The sequence below is a fragment of the Psittacula echo genome (assembly GCF_963264785.1).
Source record: "Psittacula echo genome assembly, chromosome: 2".
NCBI classification, from domain to species: Eukaryota; Metazoa; Chordata; class Aves; order Psittaciformes; family Psittacidae; genus Psittacula; species Psittacula echo.
The window spans coordinates 38,594,586-38,616,942 of record NC_137737.1 but is presented as its reverse complement, the minus strand read 5'-3'; the positions used below and the strand labels follow the sequence as shown (position 1 = coordinate 38,616,942).

The 22,357-nt window shown below is 40.7% G+C and overlaps 1 protein-coding gene across 1 annotated transcript in view; it reads left to right on the top strand.

Moving 5' to 3' along the window:
- The window catches only part of CUBN (cubilin), a gene marked incomplete at its 5' end in the record, with an annotated part of 147,061 nt that overhangs the window by 35,212 nt on the left and 89,492 nt on the right, over positions 1–22,357 (top strand). Inside the window, 5 exons of the mRNA XM_080609617.1 lie at positions 3,486–3,672; positions 6,055–6,215; positions 6,745–6,926; positions 7,564–7,720; positions 10,113–10,300. Coding sequence (XP_080465743.1) covers positions 3,486–3,672; positions 6,055–6,215; positions 6,745–6,926; positions 7,564–7,720; positions 10,113–10,300 — 875 coding nt within the window. The remainder of the gene's footprint in view (positions 1–3,485; positions 3,673–6,054; positions 6,216–6,744; positions 6,927–7,563; positions 7,721–10,112; positions 10,301–22,357) is intronic.

Here is a 22,357-nt window from a genome sequence, read left to right as displayed (position 1 = left end):
TTTGTTTTACTTTGAATTAAGGTTTTGGGTGGAATATTTTTTTCTTTTTTTCTTTCATTTGTTTGTTTCATTAAAGGGGCTTCATTTCATCCTTTCTGCTGAGCAAATTCAGCCTTAGCAAGGTTCTTAACAGGCTGCCTTGTTGATAGAGTTTTTATTTAGGGTCTTTCTTTGGCTTTGGTGAAAGATTAGATTTTTCCTCCTTTTCATCCTGAGTTGCGATTGCTATTATTTCCCCAAGAGGGGTAACTTGATTTTAAATAGCTTAATTGTGTGGTGTATGTTAGCTGACAGTGACTGATTGGAGAAGTCAGACTTTGAGAAGGATGAGGAAAGACAGAAAAACATTTGTGAACCCATGAGCTTTAAAATGCACCTGAAAGCAATGTACAAATTTGTTAACTTATTGACACAGAGTACAAGTTGAGATCACAGTTGCCACCTTGTTGACCGAACCCTGTAATTATCGGGAGGATGTTGCCTCGCTTTTCTCTTCATCTGAATGGGCAATGACAAGAATGGAAAGTAATGTCTGATAAATATGTGTGCACAGAGATACAGGGCATAGTTGAATGAGCCTGAGCTAAGACAGAAGAAAAAGTGGAAGTCCTGCATGCATCTTGGACATCTACTCAGCTCATCCCAAGTCTCAGGAAAAAAGCTCAATCACCTGGCCATTGACTGCTTGCTAGGCCACTGTAACTTGGTTATGTTTGACCAGGGCATTAGTCTGCCTATTTATACCTGTCTGTGTGTATATGACTCTATAGTATGGGTGTTAATGTGTAAAATAGCAGAAGAGGGTCAGATATGCTTTTTGAACAGCTGTACCCAGTGTTTCCAAGGAGTTTGGATCTGAAATGCTACAAAGGACCTTTGTGTGCTTTCTTAAGCCTGTTAGTATCTGCCAGAAGCAGTAACAGAATGCCCTGAAGTGCAGATGTGCTTTTCCATTGCCTGTGGGAAGGCGTATACTTCATGTGCTATTTTCTTCCTTTTTCTTTCTAAAGGTGCATAATATTACATGAAGATCTAATTGTTAGGGATCCCAGTTTTCCTTTGGCAGAGAGATGGAAAGAAAACTCCCACTTTACATACTAAACTGTAGTTTTATTTTGGATTAATTAGATTTGTGGCAGCTTATGGGAAAAATCATGGATATAGTTTTCTGCAGTATGCATGATTACACAAGTGAGTGATACAAAACCTGGCATTTTTCTCCACTGTTGGCTATTACAGTGAGTTACTGCCATTTATGGCATTTGTTTTCAGAAGAGCATGCACAGTCAGTATCAAAACCAAGAAGCAGACTGGATAGCTTTCAAAACTTCACACACTGGCAAAGCAAGATGTGTGATGGTCCTTGACAGTTGCCACCTCTTTCTGCTTTTCATGAGCTGTGGTAAATGTCTTCAAACTAAACTGAATTCATTTTTTTCCAAGCATATAATAATCACATTACGGCATTAGACTGCATTCTGAACTTTGGCAAACGAGTCAAAGTACTTTTTTCTGCTAACTTTGCTAACAGTTTTCACTAGAAGAGCTATTACTGCCCAAGCACACTCCCAAATGCTGTGTTAGTAAGGTGAGTGAAAAAGGGGAGTGTCAGCTTTCCTGGTGAGAGTAGAACATAATGGATGAATCCAGTTACTGGAAGAGAGTTGGCTGTCAAAAACCATGGGTTCATTATGCTTTTCCTAATCCTCATAGCAGCGTATGCTCTGTCTACACTTGGATTTATTTCACTGTAGTCAGAAGTCTGACATTTCTCAGTCAGTCGTTGTTCCACCTTCTGTATTTATCCCTTAGCTCATAAAGAAGATTCTTATGTGAAGCGTAGAGCAATATACAGCATCCAGTTTAAAACAACACACGTGGCATATGAGTTTCTGTATGGATTGTCCCCAAGAAAGCAAAATGGTGAGGGAGGGATCCTGGACAATTTTGTGGAAATTGTTCTTAAAGGGGCTGATAAAAATATCATGGCTTCTATGTTACTCATTTTACCCTAAAGACCCTTATCTAGTACATCAATGGTAATATTCTCCAGGCTGAAAGCTAGTATTCATGGTCTCAGCCTCTGAGTGGATAAGGAACAGCAGTATTGCAACAGCTCTAACCACTATGTGTGCATGGGTCAGGCACTTACCTTTCCAAAATCAGGAAGAAATAATTAGTTAAAAATAAGTAATCTAATAAGCACATTTTCATTTTAATTTTGCATTTGTGTAGTGAGCTGTTGGGAAAAAACTTGGGTCAGATTTCTAACCCTGCAGGCAGGTTACTCAAGAAATTAACTGACTTAAGGATCTGGGGTTTGGTGAGGAGCCCTACGTGTCATGAAACACCACAGCAGCTGGCAGTACAGCAAGGGAATTATAAGGATTTCTAAAGCATCACAAGCTTTTTAAGACAACCAGGACTACCCTAATTGTTATACACATACATTAGAGTGTATCTGTGATGGAGCACACAAATGACTAAAATCCTAGATCCAAGGATTTAATAGATCATAATTTTAGGTAAACTAGGGCATGAAACCTTTTTGACTTGTCTATACCAAAGTACAACCCAATGGCAGAAAATTATTGACCTCTTTCTGTGTCATAATTCTTTCTTCTCCTTGTGAGGAATTAGGAACTTGAGTCTGGTAACTAGCTTTGGGGCTATTTATCTCACAGAAAACATTTTCAACAGAGGCCTTCCAGATGACCAAGAATGCAGAAATATACCATTACAAAGACACCTATAAGAGCAAAAACATTTTAATAGTTAGAATGGATGGAGAATAGACATGGAAATGACCAACCTTGGACATGGAGGGCCTGAACTGTAACTTCATTCTCTCCCCCAAGTTATTATGCATATTGAAGTGTTAAGCACAAGTTTTACTAAAATGCAGCTGTGCTCTGTGAGAAAGATTTCAGAGATCTGTGCCAACCAGCTTAAAATGAGTATAATCATATTTTTCTTGCTTTTTCAGTTGTATTTGATAATTAGTCCGATCCTGCTTATTTGATAGATAGTATTTAAGAAATCTACTTTCGTTTCTTATATTTACAACCTGTAGAACCTGCAGCAGGGGAATGGAAGATTAGAATGAGTCTCCAGGGTCATCAGATCCACCCCACAATTTTATGTGTATTTTTTTTGTGTTGGTCAAGACACCCCTTTTTCTCTGCTTACCTGGGTTTTAAGTCAAAGCCAATTTAGGCAGCTGAGACTACTCTTACATTGCCTATTTAGACACAGTGTTCTGGTAAAAGCTGAACAAATCAACTGAAATATAAGAAATCCATATAAACAGCTGTACTCTGGTTTTAGTTTATAGTGATGACATTCAGCAGTAAGATGTGTCCAGGAAGAGTTATAATGCACAGGAGCACAGGATGTTTGCTCTTCTGTCTGTTGGAAATAGAAATTTCCTGTTAATTTAAGATACATATTAAATTAATATGTACTTACTTCTTTTCTTTTCAAAGTGTGCTCACACAACTACAGTACTGAAACTGGTGTGCTAACATCTCCAAACTATCCCAATAACTACCCTATCCAGATAGAGTGCATCTACACCATCACCGTGGAAATAAACAGACAGATTGTTCTGAACTTCACCGACTTCACCTTGGAAGGGAATAAACGCTGTACACAAGATTATGTAGAAATCAGGCAAGCCTAATTATTTCTTTTGTCCTTATTACTGGTAACTGTGGAAGTTGTCCAAATCCATTCAGGAATGCTCAGAAGCTAATTTTTAACTATAGACCTGTGCTGTCAATGTGGGAAAAGAACAGGGAACCTTCAAGGCTACCTTCTCCTCCTCTCCTTCTCTTCCTCTGTTGGCTTTTCCACTGCTTAAATTCCAGTTCTCAGAGCAAGAAGAGTATGTATACTGTATGTATATTTCCCATGTACTGCATCTGGTTGGTTTCCTTAGTGGAGAAAAAAAGTTTTATTGCCTGTTTTGTGACATATTCTCCATGATATTTGAAAAGTCATGGCAGGCAGGTGAAATCCCTGGTGACTGGATAAGGGGAAACATTGCATCCATTTTTTAAAGGGGTAGAAAGGAGCACCCTGGAAACTACTGACTTGTCAGCCTCACCTCTGTGCCTGGGAAGATCAGGGAACAGATCTTGGCAGTGTTTGTGCACCCATTTTTGTCCTCACAAGCCAGCTCTCTAAAGGAACCATGTCTGCAGAATGCCAGTGTGTTTTTTCACTCTGAGCATGCCATGAGTTTCCACAGCCTTGTTAAGCACCACAATAAAACTCATTCTGAATACTATACCAGATATTCTATGTGGGTTATTCTTCAGTAAATAGTGTTTTATGTTTTAGAACCAAACAAAAAGCTGCTTGCAGAAGTTGCAGTACTGGGATTCTGGATTCCTGCTGAATTCCTCTAGAATTAGAGTAGATTGTTTTCAGCTGTACATGCAAACTGGAGGAAGTTATGAAAACTGGAAGGCTTTTTCAGTATTTTCTAAGTAAAGTGTTTGAGTTTTTAATTTTAAAATAACAATCTGAGATTAAATTTGATCCAACTTTATTCTAACAGTTAATACCTTAATTATAACAGGTTTTGGTTTTTTTTTTTTTTTTTTTTTTTAACTTTTTCACCTCAAGAACTGAAAACATTCGTTTATTGCATAAATCTAACTCTGTTTTCAGTGTGAAGAGCACAGCAGCAGTAAACAGGTTTTTAAGACATGGCCAGAACATTGACTGCTACCCTAACTGGATTTTCAGAATGTCTCATCAAATCTGATACTGTTGAATGGAGCAGCTAGATAAGTCTTAGGTGAGGTGCCACTCTGGTTTCTTGTCCTGAGGTGTCCTCTGATAAATTGCATTCAGTCAATTAAGAAAATTGTTCATCTGACCAGAGCTGCAGAGGCAGAGATGCAAGTGTGGGGAGGTTCTGGCACAGATCTTCAACTGCCAGTAACCTGAGACACCTTCAAGCAGTTTAAGCAGGGAGGATGACAAGAAATCAGAGTGGCAAAGTCTAACTAGAAATTTCTCTCAAAACCAGGTATAAACGTGTGAAAAAGTAATTGCAAGTATTTCTGTCCACTCAAAAAGCATTATATCAAGATCACTCTCATACGCACATATAAATGTATTTATTATTGTCCTATGACTGTATGGTATTTATAATATGAAAGTGCTTAAAGATAAGGTTCAAAAAGTTCTTTACTGTGAGGGTGGTGAGACACTGGCACAGGTTGCCCAGAAAAGCTGTGGCTGCCCCATCCCTGGCAGTGTTCAAGGCCAGGTTGAATGGGACTTTGAGCAACCTGGTCTAGTGGAAGGTGTCCCTGCCCAGGGCAAGGGTTTGAACTGGATGAGCTTTAAGGTCTCTTCCAGCCATAAGCATTCTATGATTGTATCAAAGCAACTGATAATCAGGTTGTCATCATCTTTTTTAATCCCATGAGACATGTAGCAAACCAGAACATTAGATGTGCATCCTGATTATGGTACTAGGGAATATTACTTAATTTAAAAGTAGGAAATGAGTGGTTGTTTAAACAATTTTGAAGGCTAAGAAAGTATTTAAAACATGCATCATATCAGTTCTGAGAAACGGGTTCCCATTTGTGTGGTGGCAAATAAGCATTTTTTTTAAATATGTCAGTTCATCTGATTTCGTGACAGACTAAACAGTGAGAAGTGAGCAAAGTCTTGTTTCTTCAGATTAGAAGATTAACTTTGGTTACACTAATGACCGATAGAATATGGAGGATGTCCTGCTTCTGCAGCATCAAATCTTCTTGAGACACTTCTTGAGTCTGTCATTATGTTGACAGACTCCAGACAGACTGCTGAGATGAGAGGGTGGACATACCCAGCAAGTAGGTGCTTGTAGTGGGACTTCTTACTACAAGTAGCAGGACTCATCCAGTATTTGGTAGCTGTATTTTTGTGGAAGATGAAGAGCCATGGTTAGTCTTTCCCAGGCCTGAAAGAATCCCCAGATTTTTGATTTGTTAACATTTCCCATGGTTTCCCTCTTTGAAAAGTATTTCTTCTCTACCATTCTAGAGATGGAGGCTATGAAACTTCTCCTTCTCTTGGAAGATATTGTAGCACAGACCTGCCTCCTCTTATAATCTCTCATAGTAACAAGCTGTGGATAAAGTTTGTAAGTGACAGATTTGGCACAAGAAGGGGATTTTCAGCAGAGTGGGACGGTACATCATCAGGTAAAAAGACCACATCAAACATAAAACCATTTTACACATCTCATTTTTGATCCCCCATATGTATTTAATTTCTCATGTTTTCCACCAGTCCTTTTCTGCTTCCCATCTCTAAAATCTATCTGCTAATTGTATAGCAATGTATAGTCATGTTATGATCAAGGATACAACTTTCTTGATCCTTAGGCTTTCTTTTTCTCCACAGGGAAAGATATACTATTCCCTAGATATAGTGCAGCATCAATGTTCTTGTATGTTTAAGAGAATAGTAACCAAGAATTTATTGGAGAGGTTTCTATTTGAAGATAAAACTATGTATCAGGAGCACTCTTCACATTAGATAGTTAATATTTCTAGGTGCTATGGGCTGTCTTCTGCTCACAACACCGCTGGCTAGACGCACATTTTTGGGGCATCACTGAAGATGTTCAGGGCATATGAAGGAGGTCAGTAGTGTGACTCTTGCACAACATGTCTGATTCTCTGCTCTTCTAGGTGTTAAAGGTTGGTTTGGTTTCTTTGCCATTTCCAGGTTGTGGTGGAACTTTGATAACAGCCTCTGGTATCTTGATGTCTCCCAACTACCCTATGCCATATTACCACAATTCAGAGTGCTACTGGTTGCTCAGAGGAAACCGAGGAACCCCATTCGAAATCCAGTTTGAACAGTTCCATCTAGAGGATCACCCACAGTGCAACTTTGATTACCTTGCGGTATGTACCTTGTGACAATTGGCTCCATAAATGCATATATGCATTTAACATGCATTTAACATGCATGTATGGTTAAAAGCATATAGGAAGATACGGAACTTCACCACATACAAAGTGATGTATGTGGTGAGATCAGTAAGAGGTAAGGCAGCAGTGCCTGTGTAGCTGCTGATAAGAAAAGAGTTTATATCCAGATAGAAAAGGCCACTGAAACAAGAATCTGCCTATACATTTTAAATTTCCTGTGTTTTGGGCCAAGGCCCTAGTATGCTCTCTTGCTAAATTACAAGGAAAAAGGCACAACAGTGTCAGTAACCCTATTGTTAATCCCAAATTTCATATCTGAATTGTTGCATAAATAATTTGAATATTTTTAATAGATCTGAAATGGACTGCAGTTTCCCCTTCTTGGTGGATAAGCCCTTAAAAATCTACCACTATTTTTTCTACTGGCTTCCTGTTTTTCTACTGATCTGCTTGTTTCTGAAATGCCTGTCAGGCTTCCTCTGAGCAGAAATAGTATTTAGCCTTTCCTATATGGTGTAACAATGCACTCAGCAGACATTTGTCAGGGGGAAATTACTTGCATTTGTAATGCTGTCAGCTTTATTAAATTCTCTTTCTGTTGTTGTTTTAGGTGTATGATGGCAACAGCAGCGATGCTAAACAGCTAGGTAAATTCTGTGGGAGTCAGATACCACAACTCATCCGTTCCAGTGGAGAGAATGTGTATGTAAAACTAAGGACAGATAACACTCTGCAAGGTGGAGGTTTTTTAGCCACATACAAACAGGGTAAGTAAAAGAAGATGAGAAGAACCTGTTTCTACAGTTCAGCTTGTTCCTGAAACTGCTTCTTGCAGCCCATGTTGCTGCCTATTTATGAGCAGGGGACAATGTATAGAGCATATTATTGACCCAGATTTTCTCCTCTGCTACGGTCACAGACCAGAGAGCTAAAAACGATCTGCCCATTTACCTGTGATGGAGATTATCTCCTCCCTGAAAGAAAGCTGGTGAGGTGGCTCTACTTCTATTACTTCTATTAGTAGCACTTCCCGCTCCAGCTTTACTCAGAGTAACAAGTGCTAGAAGTCCGTAATGTAAAGTCCATAATGTAGCAGACTGGACTGCTCTTGCTCTTCTGCCCACCCAGCCTCCTGACTTTTTAACAGAGAAATCAGATAGAAAAAGCTTCTCTGCCATTCTAGCTGCCTGTGAGGCAGGATGGCAAAGGATAAATGAGCTACCCTGAGCCATCTTAGATCATTGTGGGTGCTTGGGATCATTTAGCCTACCTGGAACACTTCAAAAAATTTCATTTTTTATATTTTACAGAAAGGGTTCCATTTTTCTTGCAAACATATTTTTTGTTAGATATTTCTACCCCAGAAGTATCAGAATAATAGCATTTGGGAAAAAATCCAAGAAGATACATGAAAAATTAAAGCTATTTTGTTCTCACTCATAAGCTTGAATATCATCCCAGTGTTTACTTTTCTCTTTATACTCTCTAGCATATATGGTTAAATATATGTAGGAAGATACAGAACTTCACTACATACAAAATGATTTGCAAGCATTTTTGCATACCCTAAATATGACATGCCCAAGTGATAGGCATTGCTGCAGGTTTATAGACGTTGAGTTGTCCTAGTTTTGGACAATAGTAAATGGATTATGAAAAACCCAAAGCTATTCACCCACACATGGCACATAAAATAATTAGAAGAGAGAGGGAGCTTTGGCTCCCTCATTTCTTAAAGATATCACCGTTTCATCTACCTTATACTTTTCATATGGCAAAGTCAAACAGATCTGTTAGAAAAGGGTTCTCCCCCTTCCATTAATTAAATAGAAAGAGCACTTTCAAAGCACTCAGATGTAGAACCTGAGCTATCAGATAATGTGAGCTACATTTTACATTCATTTTTAATTCCTGAAGATGCATCAGAGAAAGCTTTCAATGTCTTACCCGAAAGCTAAAATTATGTAGGAAGTAGTGGTCTAAAAGAACGATGCTTAGATGCCAGATGCATTTACGTGTACATGAAAGAAATGTAATGATGAATTGAAAATCATTGCAAAGGAAAACATGAAATCGGGTTAACATTCAAAGGCACCATTGTGTCTGATATGTTTCTAATAAATCCTGATGGCAGGGGGTAGCAGCTTTTACCCATCTTGCATTCTTCAAAATCCCTTTTGTGCTCTTCATCTTGCCCTTTCAAGCAGTTGTACGCTTCAGTGTAGCTCTGCAGACAAGCTCCACTCCACCTGATCCTGACCTTGAACTGTATCCTGAGCATTTTGAAGTCCTAAAAACAGACCTTGCTGCTCCGTAAATAATTTAGAAAGAATCAAAAACTTTGTAGGAGGTAGGTGTATTGTCCCTACTGACAGACAGTAGAAGAGTTCTGCAAGCACATCTCAGCTATCTCTGCTGTTCAAACAATGCAGATTGGCTGTACGGAGCAAACAGAGAGTCCTACTTCCCGCTTCCTGCCAACTTCTTCTCTGTGCATTACAGATCTGCTCCTAATATTCACTGTATGCTGTCTCCATATGAGGGATTGCCCATATCAGTATTTTCTGTGAAAGATGAGTACAGGAAAATGAAAGTCACTGACCTAATGAAATTTCATTCTTTATCTAGCTTAGTTTCTTTTTTTTTCTGCACTTCAAGGAAAGCTCTCTATACTCCAGGTGGTTGTCCTTATATTAGAATGCTATTGGATGACTCACAAGGAAAATTGTGGCTCCTTTTTAAAGAATTTAATCATCAGTTCCAGTTCTTGAAGCTAAAAATTCCAATACAAGTAGCATACTTTCAATTTGTTGCTTTAGCCAGGCATTATAGTTTTTTTCTGATTTGCTAAAATAAACCATTTTAATCCATTAGTCAGTCTTTGTTGAGCACCCTCCCCATACTGATGAATCTGCAAGTGTCATAAAAGAAGGACATCACAGAGCTGAAGGATTCATGTTTGGAAAGCCTGGGTTTTGGTTGCATCATATGCGTATGTTCTTCAATAGGTCACCATTCTCTTTCTTCATGATTTCTCTAATCTGTGAATAAAAATATTTCTCACCTTGTAATGCTATCAGTGAGTTCAATTGGTAATTTTTTGAGATACTGGGTTAGTAAGCACTGCACAAATACAGTTTTTTATCACTTCTGTTTCAGTTTGCCAGAATGTACTGACTGTTAATCGTAGCCGTGGCGCACTGGAAAGTTTAAATTATCCAAATAGCTACCCATTAAATGAGCACTGCAACTGGACTATCCAAACTACAAAGGGGAACACACTCAACTATAGTTTTATAGCCTTCGATTTAGAAGATGGATCTGATTGTGACCGTGACTTCTTAAAGGTATGCGTTATCTAAATTTGGCCATTAAATCTCAAGTGTTAAATCCAAACTATTTCCTCTGCAATCAGTAGGGCGTGAAGCATTGCCAGAGAGCACTTCATCCTGCCTTAAGTCTGCAATAGGAAGGATGAATCACTTTGCAGGTGCCTAGATTTGCTACAGAGAATCTAGTTACCACCATAGGTTAGATGTACTGGCTTTTCTGGGTGAAGTGAGATGTCATGACACCTTCATGTAAAGAAGAAGAAATCCTGAGATTAGTAAATTGATTGCAAAAAAGCAATGAACACAATTATTTTCCTCTTGTTTTTATCTGAGAAGGAGTGGGGAATGTTTAAAAACTTTAAAATGTGTTATTTCTGCATTTTTTAAGGGAGGGTTGCTTTGAATCCTATTCATATTTTCCCTTTCATAATTTATCTGCTTCTTTAAAGGAACTGAAAGAAATTGCATTTACCCACAAACAGAATGAAAAAATTTTAGCCAAATACCCTTTATTCTTGTTTCCTAAAAAACTTTATTTCTAGGGCAGCTGAAAAGATATTTTCTCTCAGTTTTGTATTTTGTACTGTGGATAGTAGAATGTAGCTATGACCACTACTGTACTGAGGATTATAATATCCTGCCCACAGATTTGCTGTTTTGCTGAACTAAGCCATCCTTCAGATCTCACCCTTGTACAGGATGGCAGCACTTAGTCCCTGTGCTCTACTTAGGTTTTGCACAAGAGGATTTGATATTTAGAGAAATGTTAGAGAAGACTACTTAAGTAGTGTTAGAGAAGACTGCTTACAGCCAAAGAGAGGGCTAAGGAATTATGCCCACATTTCTGGGGATGCTTACTTATACCGGGGACTTGCAGAAGGTCCACCAACAGGCCTGGTGACGGGCTACTCTGTTCCTTGTAGATGTCTTCCCTTGCTCCCTCTACCTCCTTACTATGCCAGATTTCACAAATTGGTAATAAACTGGCAAAAGTGGTGTTCTTCCAGCTTTCTTCTCTTTGTGGTCAGGAATGGAAAAAAAGAATAGACATGTGAAAAAAATAAACAAGGGAGCACTGTATCGAAAACTATTAAACCTTGGTTCATTTCTGTGAGGAGACTGAAAAGGAAACACTGGAGCCAAGTGGAGAGGCCAGTGCTAGTCTCAAGATGCCTAAGCCCTTGATCCATGAAAAGCAGCAGCCCTGCACACAGTAGCCAGCCAGTGAGGAGCAAGAGGCTTGCCAGAAGACGCTATTCTAGACAGAAGTCAAGGCTGAAGGAATGGTGCCAGAGGCAAGACCTCATCCAAAGGATTTAAAAGGAGAGAAATAAAACATATCAGAGGGAGTGAGGAGACAGGGAGCACAAAAGTACTTGCACTCTTTGTTTTCAATTTTCAGTGCTTCCAATCAAAGAAAATACAGACTCAAAGAGGGTATAAAGAGGAAAATGCAAGGAAAAAACAGTCATGGAAGTGTGTTAAGGAGGCTTTAATTTGCAATTCATGTGACATTAGTTACAAATGTTTCTCCAAATACCACTTGGAAAAGATGTTCTCATTTGGTTGTTGCATGCTGCACAAATATGTGCCATAGTGTAAAAAAGAGAACAAGGTTGAACCAGCCAGGGAATTGAATAGCGTTTGCTCGCACCCTGTGTCTTGCGAAAGGGGAGCATGTTGGCAAGGATCTGAGCGCTCTGTGGTGTAGGGGAAAGGGGGAATCAGCTGGAACAAGTGTGCAGTTCCCTTTCTAAGCAGACTGCAGATACTTGGGACTTGTCTGTCTGAAATCCATGCGGAGTCTGACGCCACTGCAAACTGGAAAAAAGGTTAATAAAAAACGCACCCAAACCAACTTACAGCTCTTCAGCTAAGATAAATTTAATTTGTGTCACATCCTAGTTTTGAGATTCTTTTATTGCAAAGAGGCCTAAAAGGGGAAAGCTCTGATTCCCTGGCTGAGTATAATACTGAGAAAATAGACATATAATCCTGTTCACTGCAGTCCAAGAGGGTGGTGAGTGGACCATGCGCCAGAGCCCTTCTTGGAGGAAATGGGAAGCTGCTGCTCAGGACAGTTCCCATGTATCTGCACTCACAAACCGGAGGGGGCACTGGTGCTGATTGGGTGCTCTTTTTCCCCAGGAGCTTTCAGGTGCCCTTTCTGGGTTTGGTGGCAGCAGCTCTCCCAACTCAGCCCCTTGCAGCAGGCAACAACACTCTACTTGTCTCCTTAGCTCTGTGACAGCCCTGTCAGTAGCAGCCTGAGGTGCTCCATGGCAGCTAGCAGATGGCAGGCTTGGTGACAATATTTGCTGCTACTTACTGGAAGGCTGGGGATGGGAAGGACATGAGTTAGCTGTTAGGTGGGATAAGGTGATTATCACAGTTGTGGTGGTAGAGGAAGTAAGGGAAAGTGGTATGTGATGGGGATTAAATGTTGCAGGGGTGTTGTGGCACAGAGCTGACGTGCCTGAGCAGGGTATGGCAGTTGGAAAAAAACCCCAAAAAGACAAAGTGGGAGAAACAGATTTAATGCATGTGGACATACTATTATGACATCGTAAATGTCTCAGACTAGAACTCTGATTTTTTTGAGGTCTTTCTGAATTCTGCAGGAGAAAATCATGATGCTTGGTGGGGTGGGGGCAGCTAGACTGGGTGAGCTGCATTCCTAAATCCTGCTGGTCTTCGCCTGCTGGTCTCTCAGGGTTTGGTCCCAGTCTCCATACTGGAAAAGGGCTTGTTCTTCAGCTTTGAGTTTAATTGTGACTTACACTTCTGACCCAAATACACATGTAGTATTCAAGAGCAGCATTTTGTCTCATGACTAATTCAGTCTGATATACACAGAATATATTAATTTGCTATTTGCTCCTTGGCTTGGTCCACACACAAGTCAGAAATCAAACATGTAGAATAGTGACAAAACCAAAACCTTTTTCTACACACAAGTATTCCTAGTGGTTGTCAATTATCAAAGATATTATCATCACTTAGAGCAAATAACTGTTTCAGATAGAGGACAAGAAAAAAGATAGTCAGATGTCTGAAGAGTACAAGTAAATGCAAGTACAGTGAGTGGCTGTCCCAGACTGAAACGCAGTCACAGCTGTGTACAATGAGAAGTCAGCTATGCATTGTGCTACCTATTTCCTTTTGTCCTTTGATCATGGGATGCTTCTTGTGAGCCAGACTGCTATTTGTAGCAGCTGCTTGGTATTACTCATGGTGAGCAGCATTCCCTCTCTGTAGAGAGCCTTGAGTTACTCTGACTCAATCTGACCTGGGCAGGGCAGGCATCTCTACTGCTTCAGCGTGTACAACTGTTTATACCTGTGTCAGGTAGGAAGAAAAATGCCCTCTTCTTCTGACTTGGTGGCAATTTTCTTCCCCCGTGCATAAATGCCATGAACTGAGAAGGGGCAGTGTGGGAAGGAGGCTAAACTGGGTTTTTTATAATGTCAATCTCCAGCATGAATCTCATATGAGCACTTTCTCAACAAATGAACAGCATACAGTGTTTCATGGCCTGTCAGAAGATGTTGTCTCATTGCTAGTAATGCTCACAGGATGTGTGACATTTTGGAAGGAGCTTTACAGCAAAGTTTCAAGAATATGAGATGAATTGCTTCTGATAAAGACATACAGAAGTGGCAATGATATAATACAAGGCATATCAAATAGCAGACTGTTTCCCAGTGATGCAGCACTAGCTGTAATTAGATTGGATGGTCATTATATTGTGTGCCATGTCTTGGCCTAATAACCTAACATTAGTCTTTCTAGAGGAGTCATCAGGCTGTAGCAAGGGAGTTATTGCAGACAATGACATAAAAATGTCATTCCTTCCTCTACATTCACCAGGTTGTTAGCTGAACAAGCATATATTTAACTCCCCATCTTTAATGATTACTTAGCTTCTTATTTAGTATGACAGAACATAATTTCCACAGAGGCAAAGCTTTTTTGTAAGTAAAAATGTCATGTTATTGCCCCGAAGATTAGAATCTTGCAGTAGGACTGGAATTTACTCCTTTCATCTCCAAGAGAAATACAATTTGAAACCCACTAAATCTTTCTGTCCTTCAGTGACAATCTCCCTCTATGTTCTTCTGCTCACAAAGTTCAACTGTCCCTTGAAGTCCAGTCTGTTTAGCATCTGCTTTTAATAAATACAAGGAAGAAGCATCTGCTTTTAATAAGGAAGACCTTGGCCAGCCTTTTGCAAGACGCCACCAGCCTGATAAGCAGATACTAAACTTGTGTCATACAGCAAGATAAGTTTTAGATCTCTCTGAGTCTCACCCCTTCTGTCTGGGCAGCACATTAATCTAGCGGCAAGGATGGAATTATCATTGGGTTCATGCAAAAGAGCATCTTATGGGGGCAAACAACTGCCTGATAACAACAGTAGCCTCCCTTCTGCTGCAGAACAAGACTGAGTTCTTCTTTGGAATAAAGCATTTAGAATCATAGAATCATAGAATAGTTAGGGTTGGAAAGGACCTTAAGATCATCTAGTTCCAACCCCCCTGCCATGGGCAGGGACACCCCACACTAAACCATGTCACCCAAGGCCTCATCCAACCTGGCCTTGAACACCGCCAAGGATGGAGCATCCACAACCTCCCTGGGCAACCCATTCCAGTGCCTCACCACCCTCACAGTAAAGAATTTCTTCCTTATATCCAATCTAAACTTCCTCTGTTTAAGTTTGAACCCGTTACCCCTTGTTCTGTCACTACAGTCCCTGATGAATAGCCCATCCCCAGCATCCTTGTAGGCCCCCTTCAGATACTGGAAGGCTGCTAGGACGTCTCCACGCAGCCTTCTCTTCTCCAGGCTGAACAGCCCCAACTTTCTCAGCGTTTCTTCATACGGGAGGTGCTCCAGTCCCCTGATCATCCTCGTGGCCCTCCTCTGGACTTGTTCCAACAGTTCCATGTCCTTTTTATGTTGAGGACACCAGAACTGCACACAATACTCCAAGTGAGGTCACTTTCCTTGCTTGCTTACTGCCAGTGTACTTCAGCAGTCCAGACTCTTTCAGCAATTAGGTTCAGAGTGGTTAAAATACTATTGCACCCATATACATGGAATATTATCATATGAGTACAGTGATTAATACGGCATCTGCTCCTGAGAACTGTTTAATTTCCTTCTGGTGGTAACAGGATATGTCCTTTTTTTTTTTTTTCCCTTTTTAAACCACAGTAGCATTCCAGGGATGTGCCATAATATCCTTTTTCTCCATCTGGGAATACTGCATTAGATAGTTGTTACTTGCACTCAGCTGGTCATACTCTTTTTTTATTAGCTGATCATAGGGAAAAATAAAGCTTACCCTGTTTCTGGTTTTACTTCCTTTTGTACTTGTAATTAGTAAATATGTTTAAACCATATTAGGAGATTAACATTATTACATACTATTTATGAGTGTGTCTTTTGAAATTGCTGCAGGAATTCTCCAAGCACAGAGTATAACTCTGCTTGTGGCAATGCATTGATTTACAAAACATCACCGGTAGTCCATCACCCTGGGGAAGCAGATGATATATTAAATATACCCATCCAGGTTCTGCAGACCGACATCAAATTGCAGCCTGCCGGCCAGACTGCAGTCATATCCATTAACGTATTACCATGCAAGCTGGCAGTATGCCAGCTCATCCCTGAATTCCTTCACGGTTTTCTAGGCCTCCAAAAGAAGCCCTTCAGTGTAAGACTGTAAGGATAAAAGCGACAGTTCTTGGGTTTCTGTGGCCAGCCTCACCATTGGTACACAAGGAAATCTTAGCTGTTTCACTGATTTCAGTGAGACATCTGGATGCTTAGAAGGAGAGTGTTGGTCCAAAAGCTACCCACCCTAGACAAGACTGGCTCAGGGCTCAGATTTTTGTTTCCCCAATTGCCTGCATTGACAGAATCAAAGTACACTTTGGCTTTGCTGTTTGAAAGTTTACTTAAAGCAGACTTACAATTGCACACAAAAAGTCCTACCCCTCAAGACAGCTAAATTTGTCTGCGATGAAAAGATTGCATGTTGCCTACATAAACCTCAGATGACAAGAAGCATGAGTGAAGGCAGCACAGATTTTGCTATTACACACATAAAATGAGTCAGACCTTCATGGACTCAGCATTTTCCACACCCTGCCAGCTCAGAGCAATGTGACTTTGCTTTCAGGAAAAAGCACTGTACAATGAAGTGACTGTGAAATACTACCATATGATGATAGTGTGAATGGCACTTGTTGGGGACAGGACTCATCTAAGTTGCAGCTGGATTCTTCTCCCCTCTGTTCTTCTGTATTTCAAATTTTGCTGGAAAGCCTGTCTGTGCAATGAAGTGGCTTATCCCATTCAGCCCAGGCATCACAATGCGAAATTACATGGTGGCTGGAGAAACCCAATCTGAATTGGTCAAAGCTTCCGCTCATCAAAGGGAAGCCCCCAGATGACTCAGAGAAAACCATATGTAATTTTAAGGAAGGTCTTGTCTTTCCTCTCCCCGTGTTCCCATGATTTTCTGAAAGCCAGGAGGCAGGAATATTCCCATTTTCTCCCATCTTCTTTTGCCGAGACCATGCTTTAGTTCTCCTTAGTTGCCATGGTTATGTATGATGCAAATTCTTTCACATGAGGGGATTCCCAGAGAGGATCCTGCCCTATCTGGCCTCTGGTGGTGTCAGTGTGAGTTGCTTGCTCCAGCAGTTCATCTCATCTGGGCTGGTGAAGCATGTGAGGAGCAGCACTCAGCCCTGCACCTGAGTCAGCAGCACTGCAAACTGCTCAGACCTCCCTGGCCTTTTCAGACCATGAGCACCTTCTCCATTGCCCTGACTGCTGTGTCCACAGGCACAGCTCCATCTCTTTGTAAGGAGCTTTTCCCGCAGTAGCAGCCTTCTGCTGAAGAATAAGTTTGGAAATATTATTGTCCCAAGCTGAAAAGCAGTCCTGCTCCCTTCACCACGAGTGGCTTCTCACTGCAGAGGAGCCACCTGAGTTTCTGAGGCATTGACGAAAGCAGGCAAAGTAGCCACAGTCTTGTGACAAGGCAGGTGTGCTCTCATTGCTGCAAAGTTGTGGATCCCCAGGCAGCCCCTTGGTCAGCAAAGGCAGGAGGGACACTTCAGCGACGATATGGATGCTGGCCTTGACACAAAACCTCTGCCTGCAACTCAGGGAGAGGCACAGGGTCAGGAACAGAAAGACTGGGCATAGCCTGGGTTTGCCCCAGGCAATGTAGCCATGATTTGAGGTTAAAGCAGCCACAGTGGTTAGCAGAGCAGCAGGCTTTTTGGACACACTCCTGCACTGGACTGCCTTGCTTTCAACTCAGCCTGCTCTGTCTGGCATGCATGCAGGAGACTCCAGGACTGCCCCATTGCAGGTGGCTGAGACCTTCTCCATCCAGACAGCATGGCAGTTAGGTGGATGTGCTCTCCTTGTTCAGGCTTCAGGATTTAAAATATCATGCTCAACAAATAAGATTTTGAGAGCAGGTCTTGGGTTTGGCAAACAAGGTGAACGTCTCCTAGGCATTCCTTTCTTAACCAGCAGTTGTTCCCTACTCTTATATCTAAAACAACCTTAAGATTTCACCCAAAGATACACCCCTGCATTTCTTACATTGTTATAATAAACCCAGAGCCTTGCGAAAGAAAATTATTATTTTTATATCATTTGCAGAAATAAACCTTTCCCCAAAAGACAGCAATGAGCAGATTTCCCTGTAGGTAGAAATTCTTGTTTTCTTTGAGCAGGTATCAAATGGTAATGTAGGAGATGAAAAATTCATTTAAAAAATATCACTGCAGTCCAGTGTGGAATTTAACATTGCTTGAAACTTTCAAAGAGCTCTGAGTATTTCAGGCTCAGGTTATGAGCCAAAACATAGACTCAGATACAACTCTTACTATTAGAAAACTAGACATTTATGTATTTCCGTATGTCAGATAAATCCCAGTGAGATTAACTGGTGCGCTTACGTGTAGTAATGCACAATATCAAACTCCATTGTACTATAGAATAAAATGGTTGCATAGTGAAAGCATGTAATTGTGTGGAGACAAGAAAGTTGCATACAGTGGTCAGAGCAAGGAGTTTTATCAAAGGTCATCTAGGGCATAAACATATTTAAATAATCATATTAAAGCATATTTGGACTGAGTTCTTAAGGAGGGCTTTTTACTAGTGGCAATTGCAAATACTTCTCATCACAGAAGCACAGACATAATCTCATTGTATTCTCCTGTTCGTGCAGACATAACAAGGCTCCAGAGAGTAAGTCAGTCAGAGTCTTAAGCTGCCTTTGTTTCTATGAAGACTATGTCTCTGTGGTGCTAAGCTAGTGTAATGTGCCATATCCTGGAGTTTCGGTTTGTTTGTTGGGTTTTTTCCTCTGGCTGACAGACCTGCAGATTTCTAAGCTTGCATTCTAGTTCTTCTAGAAGGAAATGTGTTGCTTAGAAATGGTTTATTTTTATTTGTGTTAATTCTTGCTGTAACGATTAATGATGATCTCACTTTGGAGTGCATTCTGTTATTCGGATGATGATTATATTGTCTGGGTTTTGCTTCTTTTTTGTTTTCTTGTAACATATTTGTTGCGATGACATAAAAATTTCCTTTCCAAAAACTGACCCATTCAGGAAGAGCTGCTCAGATACTGGTAATCACTGCCTCTAGTGCTTAGATCAATCAAAACAATCCCATATGAGGTTTCCCACTTTCCATTAGAGGAAAGAGATACTTGTGTGTGTCAGAACAGCTCTCTGAGGATGTCCTAGAGGCTCCAGCAATGGGTGGGACACTCACAGCTATGCCGGACTGATTCAGCCACAACCTCCTTTCCCGAGTTTCGCAAATAGAGACCAGGGCTGGGTTGGTCCCTGTTGCTGCTGGTACCTGTAAAAAGGCTTTCAGACTGCAAATAATTTGTTTTAAGACTCAAATTGAGGCAATTATTGATATAATTATCCATAATTACATAGTGTTTTGTTTACAGTACGATACAATGAGAAATGTCAGTATTTATAGAATGGATGTTCCTCCCATATTATACTGAAAGTTTGTCTTTGAAGACCTCATCATCTCTGGATCCAGTGTATGTGTTATGCCTAACTAATGTATGTAAGCACCTTTCTTCCCAGAGCAGGTTAGGCTGTGGTTTTTTCGTCTGCTGATGGAAAAACATGCATTTTCATTGAAATAAAGTTCTCCAGGAGAAAAATGAAATCTTGCCTTAAGAAATAAAAAAAAAAAAAATAAAAAAAAAGTCTGATTTCTGACAGGAAAACTGAACAGATAGAGTCCTACTACCTGGAAGGCTCCTGCCGTTCTCACTTTGCAAGAAAGAATAAGCTTGACAAGGTGCTCAGCTAGAAAAAATAGCTCTGTTTCAAGTATGCCCAAATGGAACACATTCAAAGTTTCTTTCCTCCTATTTGTTTGACAGTGATTTCTTTCCACACAGCAGAAACCTCATTTTCCAGATGCTCAGTCCTTGAGACCTTGCTCCAGTTCTGGCAATGAGCTTCTCTGTGGAACAGGTCATGCTGCTTTGCTTTTCTCCTCCTAAGAGAGGTGAGAAGCTGTGGCCTCCAAAGCACCATTACTGGTTTCAGTGGCATATTTCCAGGCTGAAGAGTCAGAAGAGCCAAAATGTAATACTGGTGACCATGGTGTCTCCTCTGGGATTGCTGCCCAAGGCGAGCCCTGGCTGCAGCCTTGGCTAGCCCTGCTGTTTCAGCCACACTCCAATGTACAGCAGATGTTCTTCAGCTGCTGCTTTGCTGCAGAGCAGTCCCACAGCTTGATTCATCCCTTAGAGAGACAGTACCTCCCCTTCTGACCTTCTGCGTCAGCCTATACACTTGCTCCTAGGCAGCCTGATAAGGAGTTTCTTGTAACAATTATTGAGCCCATGCCTAATAATTCATCCGAATGTACCACATCCCCGCCTGGGCCCAGTGCCGGGCTGCAGCCTGATGAAAAGGAGAGCTCTGGATGCTGATGGGTAATTGGTTCAGTTAGAGAGGAGTCTAAGGATCTGATCATGTGCTGCAGCTGTTTGCATGGTTTGTCTGCCAAAATGATTACGAAGCCCTTGGATTTTCTGATGGAGGCCAAAAGGTCTGAACAAATAAATAAATTACGAAACAAATATCTACACAGAATGGGAGCAAGCACTTCCTTCACAATGAGGAGCTGGGAGGGAGCCCAGTCCTCAGTTTCTAGAGTCTTATGGGACTGGAATGGCTAATAAATTGTTCCAAAATTCAATTGTCTTGCACAGTCCAAGGGAGTACCTGCCTCATATAGCCCGGGGAAGAATCTTCCCTTGATTTGAAGCAGTTTAGGATGGCACAGATGGCAAGGCAGGCACTTAGACGAGAAACATTATCTCAGAGATCAGAAGAGAAACTGTGTCTCGTGAGATCTGCGTTCAGCTTCAGTTTCACTTGCCCAAATTTGTATGAGAGCAAAATGTGGTTTGAGAAGTTCAGAATGCCCTGTGAAAACACACAGCTGCTCCCTTCATTTAGAAATGAAAGACAGCTCGAAAAGCACCACAGTAATTCTAGTGGTCGCGGTTCTGCCTCCCTCAATGAGTTACAGCTGGCCAGGCACTAGAATTTCTTGAGAAGCTCTGCTCTGAACTCAGACCCACGGGGCAGCGCCGCATGAAGGGATTGCCATAGTAACCACTCTTTGTGTCTTGCAAAACTGGCGGACTGTTTCAAGGGGAAATTACATAGAAATGTGACATTTGCAGTCTTAGATAAATATAACATTCCCTCGATGAATCAAAGTTGCAGGAGACTCATGAAGGTTGGGGTTTCTGTTTGTTTGGTTTTGAAAGTTTCTGGGTATGAATTAGTCCATAGCTCTTTAGAATGGTTTTTAATTTGTCATCACTAAAGCTAATGGCTGATCGTTGAATATGAGTCTTAACACAGTTTTTACTTCTATTCAGAGTGCAGATTCATGGTCTCCACATTGATTCATTCTTCACCATTCATATTTTTCTGGTGTAAGATTTCCATGGCTTGAAGCCACAGAAATATGAGTAGTATATACCGCAAAGCTGTCAAAGGAAGTATTATTAAAAAATCTAATTGGATCTGACTTGATTTAATTTTGCTGAACTTAAGCCATAAAAGAATGTGTAAAGCTCTCAGCCTGGCTTGGAGGAAGGTCATAACTGTAATGTTGGGCATGGATCAGCTCATCTGTCTGTCAGATGGTCCTTCAAGTGTTACATTTGGAAAGAATACAGGTGGATGTTCAACTTCTTAACATCTGTTCTTTATGACAATTTCATATCTGTTATCAAATACATCTGATCAAAGCTTTGCAAGAACTCAGCAATGGGTCTGTAATCAGAAACGTTCAAGCTTTTCCAGTTTCCCCTAGAGAAATCATACCAAAAGGAGTGACAGTTCTCAAATTCTGATACACTTCTCATGCTCTGAGCCTTTGGTTGTATTAGAGGACTGAAAACCTTAAAGATTCATGGTTACCAGCCATAAAATAGACCATGAAATATTTCTGCAATTTGCCCCTAACTTCTGGCTGAACTACATTCAGTTCATTTTTTACTCAAAAAAGACATTCAAACTAGACTGTCTGCTTGAGGATTTGAAACCATTTGTGTAGATTTCTTGCCCCCAACTATGTCTTAAAGCAGTAAGATGATTTCTGAAGGTTCTGCAAGACCAGCATCTTGAACAGAAAAGATGAGAGTTTAATTACTCATTCCCATATGAGGGCCTGCTAGAAAACATGTGCAAAAATTAGTAGCTTAGCATGGTTAATCATTATTTACTGTAATATCATACTTCCATACTATGGATGTTGAGTGTAAGAAAATTCTTAGTGGAACCAGGGATATTTGGAGAAGAGATTTGAATGGAGAGCAAAGACAAATAAACCTTAACTGTTTCTCTAGAGATTGTAGTTTTGACTCTTTGCATGGAGAGAACTTTATGGTGACAGCTTCAGAACAAAAAAAAAGTTGTTGTTGAAATTCTGAAAGGAAGCATGCCAAAAAATCACAAT